A 7,438-nucleotide genomic window follows, 5' to 3' on the forward strand; every position below is an offset into this window, starting at 1 on the left:
CTCTCTCTCTCTCTCTCTCTCTCTCTCTCTCTCACACACACACACACACACACACACACACACACACTTTGAGTGAACATTTTCTTATCTTTCCCAAACTCACACAACACAACTTATGATGATGCTGTGGGTATGAATGCTTCCCCACAGTCTCTACAGTGACATTGCTGCTGCTGCTGCTGCTGCTGCTGCTGCTGCTGCTGCTGCTGCTGCTGCTGCTGCTGCTTCATCTCGGGGGAACTGGCTCATACTGTAAAAGTGTAATATTCTAGTCAGTGTTTGTATACTTACATACCTACACTAAACTCAATTTCCAAAGAACAATTCATACATTTAAGTTGTTTAAGACTATCAAGTAAACATTATCAATTAGTACTTATTTAAAAAGTAATAACAATTCTTGCTGGCATTATATATTTCATAAAAACTTCATGGAACAAATTTGAGTGATTAAATTCTTCATCTTTATGAGATTCCTTGAAGATTTTGTCATGTTGTTGGCAGAGGACGGTACATCAGCCAACAATTTCACTTGTCACCTGAAAGTCACATGCTCAATTTATGTTTTCTCTGAGGTCTCTCATACAGCTTTTAGGTCATTACTCACTACTCATTACTAAATGTGGTGAAGCTTAAAATGAAAATGATGCGTAAGATTTAGTACATTTGTATATTTCTTATATTATTAATTCCCCAAAATGTAGATTACAAAGATCCCTCTAAATTCATAAAACACGGTTGTTGTTAAATCACATATTGTGATGATGAAGAGCAGAGGGATTTTTTTCATGGAAGAATTTAGAACTATTCATGAAGCAGCTTTTTCTGTTCCCTTCCTTCCTTCCTTTCTTTCTTTCTTTCTTTCTTTCTTTCTTTCTTTCTTTCTTTCTTTCTTTCTTTCTTTCTTTCTTTCTTTTTTTCTTTCTTTCTTCCTTTTCTGCTTTGTCTTTGTTGTTGTTTTTGTTATTGTTGTTGAATGCCTCTTCAGATAGCTAGCTGCAGACTGCTAAGTCTTTTGACTGTGCCAATTTATCCAGGGTGGTCTCCCACTATTATAAATGGTTATGGATATACCCTGGGTCTTACTACTTACAACTAAAGAATACAAGCGAAACTAATGTGGAAGCCCCCAACACTGCAATGTTCTTTTCAAATACAACACAATTTTTCTCAGTGAATATCTATATTAACAACTCATGTGCATATTTATGTTTTTACCTATGGCAACTATGGCCATTTTTCATCAACTCTCAGCTCCAGTAGGCTCAAAAGAAGATGCCTGGTGATGAATTAGAAGATGTATCATTTTCTGTAAATGATAACTATTTACCAAAGCAATGAATATGAAGTAGAGAAATTGAATTCATATTTTTAGGATTAAAAAAACATTTTAGATTACTATCTTCTACCTTATAACGTGATCATCTTTTCATACTATTAAGATGTGGTATGTTAACAAATTAATTGTACTTTTAAAACTAGAACTGGGCTAGAGTTCTCACAGTTTGGAGACCAAGGCTCGGACTAAGCATGATCTGCCAGGAACCAGTGAGGAGAGGCTGATATCTAGCAGGTGGTCTCACTGAGCTGCTTTCACCATGGACTGTACAACTATGGTGTATGAGCCCTGCTACACAAAGCTGAAGTAACTACATTTTAGGAAAGATTTCTGCTATTAATATGCTTTTTCTGTCATTATATATATCACTAAGTATTAGCCCACATTTTGGGGCAGATTTATTCAAATCAATGAGGATGTACTGTCTTGTAGTGATGTTCCATAGACAAATGGATGATTTCTTAATTCTGAATAATGATATAGTAAGAATTTCTCAAAAATATTAGTAATTATTAAGCCCTTTATAGTGAGACTGTTATTATAGCCATTTTTTATAAGAAAACTACTATTAGAACTCTGCCCACATCCAAGCGTCACAAATTGTTTCTGAGATAAAAACCAGGGATTTACAACCTAGAACACATTCCAAGTGATTGTAAAACCCTTAAATGAAGGCCATAAAAGGAAATTAACTGATGAGGGTAAATGCAAGAACAGAGGATAAAATATTGGCTGAGTTTCAATGACAACTTAGTACAGAAATTATGGTGTTTTTTTTTCATTTTTTGTTTTGTTTTTCTTTTCTTTTCTTTTCTTTTCTTTTCTTTTCTTTTCTTTTCTTTTCTTTTTTTAGCTTTCAATGAGCCTGAAGAGCTAGTGACAGATAATGTCTAGTCTTAGTGAGAATGTGTGTAAACATCTCTGTTGTAAATTTCATATGCAATTTATGATTTGCGTTCATGTATAAACTCATGGTAAACTTTTATCATGTGATCTATTCCCCGAGAAAGGTATAAAAAACTAGGAACAATTACATTATATGACATTATTACAGCAGAAAGGAAGGAAAGATCAGGATTAAGAGGAGGATTAGAAGAAGAGCAGAAGAGTAGAGTAACTTAGAAATTTAGAGAGCTACTTGGAAATTAGGAGAGCATAGTCTGATAGATTTTCCCTTCTTTTCTTTACCTCAGAAATAAAGATGAATATAAGAAGAGTGAGATAGACAGAATGCAGAGAGAAAGAGGGACAAAGAACCTGCAAAGAAAGCAGAAAGTGCAGGCAGGCTTCTCCTTAGCATGAGGCAGAACAGTTCTGTTCTTAACAACAGGGCTTAGGCTTACTAAAGAGGATAAAGATTTTTCTTACAGACTTGGGTTTAATTCATTTACAATGAAAGGGTAGAAGCTTTTTCTTTTTCTATGCTACATAGATTGGAGTTAATTTTTCATAAAGATTGAGTGAGTTCTTTCTGTACTTACGCATGGGCTTTTGATCCATGTTTATATAAGTATAGCTGTGTGTATGTAAGTATTTACGAGAAAAGTACCTGAAAATCTTATCATAAAGGTATATGAGTGTATATTCATGGATTTGTATATGAATGTGTGTGAGGTTAGGCATATTTGCTTGGGTAAAAGTTTTTCCATCTGTGAGTGACTCTCTTCTCCACGTTCAATAAAATTTATTGGTTTAAACTCCCTCCTTCCTGACAAGCTAGAAGTGAGGCTTCTGGGCAAGGGAAAATACCTAGCAATCAATCCTTTACTCAATACCTCTGCTGTATTACAATGAGATGCTAAAGGCCAGATACTCTGCTGTTTCTGNCATCAAAGAAAGTCAGAGAGGCCAACTACTGTTGCAAAGTAGCATTGACCTTAGACAGGTAAATATTTTAAAATTAAAAAGCAACCCTAATTTTTTGTAAGACCAAGTCTTACTGCCATGGATACACTTTACCCTTGGTTACCTTCAAGAGAGAACAAGAAGGCAGAGGCTGGTCTCTCACAGTTATCCTGGAGCTTTGTTCATTTATCTTATTTTACATATATGTATGTTTTGCCTACATGTATTATGTGTGCACAACTTGCATGCATTTCATACAGGGCAATGCACCCATGTGAACTAGAGTCATGATGGTTCCAAGCCATGATGTCGTTCTAGAGAATCAGACCCAGGTCGTTCCAAAGCAAGAAGTGCTTTTGACCACTGAGCCTGCATGCGTCTGGAGCGTTTTAAAGCAGAACCTCACTGTGTAGTAAATATATGTTGGTAAGATAATCAGAATCTTGGCTCTGGCAACTGGGATGATCCATTCCTTTACAAGATAAAGTGTGTGGGGAGCTAAAATCATATGACTATGCAATGTTTGATTTATATTATCATATTAATGGGTATGTTACAAGATGATCTCTGGTGGTAAATAGGCCAAATAACTAAAATAGGCACTAAATATAAGACTGTTGAGTGAAACTGTAAAAAAAATGTGTGGTTACTGATGACATATGATAATACTGGGGAACTTGTTTTCCTCTGCATAAAAATGAATCTCTTTTAAAATGGAAATTTGCTAACAGGATCATTATCTGGTCATCTTCAGTGTTTCATGTTTGACACCATGTGTTGAAAACACTGTATGTCTTAATGTTATATATTCCCTCTTGCTAGAGGCTCTCAGCTCCACATCTTCAGATGTCATTAGATAGCATGTAGTAACTACAGAAACCAGGAAAGCAAAATAGGACCACTGCAGGGTAGGCGAGGGGGCTGGAGCAATAAAGAGCAGAAAAGCAGGGTACAGGTATCAAATCAGAGAAATAGGAAAAGGGGGCCTTCTTAGACAATGCTAGGAGTTAAATACTAAACAAAGAGGTAGGTAGGTAAAATATCAACCTAAGAAGCCATTAGTACTCTATTCTATTAACAATTTATATTTTTCTTCCAAAAAGAAAAGAAAAATTTGTCTTGGTAGCTGACAGTTCTTTAATCTGAAGTTCTCTCTCACAGAGGTATTGGGATGGGGACTAACCTGTGAGACATCTAGGAACATTCATAACTGTAATAATCTGTTACTTTTTTTTCAGAAATGTAAAGTAATCTTCTATTATGCTCTTACGATGAATACATTCTCCACTTATGTCCTTATTCAAGAATGTTCTTTATTTCCAAGCTGGACTTGGAGTTTTAGCCAATATGTTTCTTCTTTTATTCTATGCTTTCATAATCCTAGGTCACAGACCTAAGCCCACGGACCTGATCTCCTGTCAACTGACCTTCGTTCACATAATGATGATCCTCACTGGAGGAGATATTTGGATTACAGACATATTTGAGACACTGAACATTGAGAATGACTTCAAATGTAAGACAATATTTTACATAAGCAGGGTGATGAGAGGCCTCTCGATCTGCACCACCTGCCTCCTGAGTGTGGTCCAGGCTGTCACAATCAGTCCCAGTGCCTCACTGTTGGCAAAATTTAAACAAAGACTGAAAATGTACCTGATCTATGCTTTCTTCTGTATTTGGTCTTTCAATTTGTTCTACAGTAGTAACCAGATTTTCTATGCTGGTGGTTTTACCAACTTAAGTGAAACCAACCAGATGAAGGTCACTAAATCCTGTACACTCTTATCCAAGAACTACATCATCAGAGGATTGATTTTAACAGTGTCAATCTCCAGAGATATTTTTCTTGTAGGAGTCATGCTGACTACAAGCACATACATGGTGATTGTCTTGTTCAGACATCAGAGGCAATGCAGGCATCTTCATAGCATCAGCCACCTGAGAGCATCCCCTGAGAAAAGGGCCACCCAGACCATCTTGCTACTGGTGGTTTTCTTTGTGGTCATGTACTGGGTGGACTTCATCCTCTCATCCACCTCAGTCATGTTATGGATGTATGACCCAATTGTCCTGACTGTTCAGAAGTTTGTGATGTATGCCTATCCCACAATTACTCCTTTGGTACATATCAGTTCTGATAATAGAATAATAATTATGTTGGAAAACATGCAGTCAAAGTACCACCAGAATTTTTTTTAAATATGTTTTTTTTCTTTTCTTTAAAGACCTACTAATTTACTTTTGTGTATATGTATAAGTTTTAGGTCAGCATGTATGCATTGTATATTCCCGGTGCCCACAGAGGTAAGAAGAGTACATAGGATCTTGAAGAATTACAGATATAGTTGGTTATAAGGAGTTATTCTGTGCAGACCCAATTACTTGACTTCTAAAATGCACGTGCTTTTTCTTTCTTTTTTCTTTTTTTTAATTAGATTTTTTCTTTATTTACATTTCAAATGATATCCCTTTTCCTGGTTTCCTCTCTGAAAACACTTATCCCCTCCCCTCTCCCCATGCTCACCAACCCTCCCACTCCTGCTTCCTGGCCCTGGCATTTCCCTACACTGGGGCATAGAGCCTTCACAAGACCAAGGGCCTCTCCTCCCATTAATGACCAACTAAGCCATTCTTTGCTACATATTCAGCTGGAACGTTTCATTTTTAACTTCAATGGTTTAAGTAGCAAAGCAAGATTCTTCATATGATTTAAATAAATTTAGTGTTATTATACATATATATTTTGACATTCCTGTTTCCAAGTACTATAGAGTTCTTAAGTTAATAGTATACAATAAGTTGATATTTCCACATAAATTCTCTTTCTACTTTTTACTTTATATCCTAAATATTCTTTTGATGCTGAAGTTACTGAAAAGAAGTTCCTTGGTGATAGACCTTTTGAAAAGATTTGAACATATGCACATAAATAAATAATAGTTTCAATATTTTATTGTAGCTATAATTCTGTTCCTTAATTTTTCTGGATCCATAAAAATAATGTGAGTATAAAATTTAGATTTTTCAACAATTACATAATTAGTTATATAAAAATATTATGTGCCTGCATATTTATACATTTTTCTATCTACAGTTATAGAAATATTATTGGTAAAAAATTTATATATACATGCATGTTGTACAATGTGTTTATTGTGTATATGTATGCATGTATGTATGTATGTATGTATGTATGTATGTGTGTACAGCTGAAGGATGTGTGTATATGTGCACATGGAGGCCAGGAGAAAATCTTGGCTATTGTTCCTCACATGACATTCACCTTGTGTCTTTATAGAGTATCTCTCTGTTTATGATGTGTGTGAAAATCATATCATGGTTCTTCCTGTTTCTACCTCTCCACTTCTGGGATTAGAAGTATTCACCACCATACTCACCCCCCCCCCATTTAAAATTGTGCTGTTCTTTTATTGAGAAAAATTCATACACTATAAACTGTTTAGTGTTTCTCCTTCACCTGTTCCTTAGAGTTCCTTCTCACCTCCTACCCCATCCAAACTGACATTTTTTCTCTCTTTAGAAAATAAGCAGGCCTCTAAGAAATAACAGTAAAATAAACAATAAGATAAAAGAAAATAAATAAATTAGAATAGGACAAAACACAGAAGAAAAATGTGCCAAAGCAAACCACAACAAACAGACAGACCCGGAAGCACACAATTCTCACACTGAGATCTTATAAAAGTACAAAACCAGAAGTCAGAGTATATAGGTGAAGGATCTCTCAAGACTCCATTAAGTCTGTTTTGTGTTATCCATCTACTGTCGGGCATAGAAGCTACCCTTAAGAGTAGTTTGTTTCTCCAGTGAGACTACTATGAAGAAAAGTAATTTTTTATTTGAAAGTGGTTTCAAAGGGAGATAGCTGTTGCATTATGGAGGGGATGTGTATCAATTCTACTGTAGGACACCACAGGCACAACCCAAACAGTTCCTGTGCATGTTGCCACAGTCTCTGAGTTTATATGCATGTCCATTTTGATATATTTATAAGGCTTTGTTTCCTTGATGCTTTCTATCCATTCTGGCTATTCTAGTCTTTCTGTCACCTTTTCCACAGAATTCCTTGTGCTCTGTGGAGAAGAATTTTATGAAGACTTTCCCTACAGGGTTGACTGTCTTAATGTCTCTCACTATGTGTATTTTCTAGCTGTGGGTCACTGTATCTATCCCCATCTTCTGGGGGAAGCTTCTTTAATGATGTTGGAAGCAGAGTCAGGTCTATGAGTT

The 7,438-nt window shown here is 35.8% G+C and overlaps 1 protein-coding gene across 1 annotated transcript; it reads left to right on the plus strand.

Annotated features, from left to right (window-relative positions):
* The first annotated feature begins 4,451 nt into the window (after nt 1-4,451).
* Nucleotides 4,452-5,461, plus strand: LOC110314795 (vomeronasal type-1 receptor 100-like). Its single transcript, XM_021189021.1, has one exon. It carries the CDS (start codon nt 4,475-4,477, stop codon nt 5,384-5,386), a length of 912 nt encoding a protein of 303 aa, XP_021044680.1. The 5' UTR covers nt 4,452-4,474; the 3' UTR covers nt 5,387-5,461.
* Nucleotides 5,462-7,438: the final 1,977 nt, after the last annotated feature.

The sequence above is a fragment of the Mus pahari genome, unplaced genomic scaffold, assembly GCF_900095145.1.
Source record: "Mus pahari unplaced genomic scaffold, PAHARI_EIJ_v1.1 scaffold_6096_1, whole genome shotgun sequence".
NCBI classification, from domain to species: Eukaryota; Metazoa; Chordata; class Mammalia; order Rodentia; family Muridae; genus Mus; species Mus pahari.

Bases quoted from the DNA above. Each gene is read 5' to 3' on its own strand.
- LOC110314795 (XM_021189021.1), top strand. From the start codon at position 4,475: ATGTCCTTATTCAAGAATGTTCTTTATTTCCAAGCTGGACTTGGAGTT.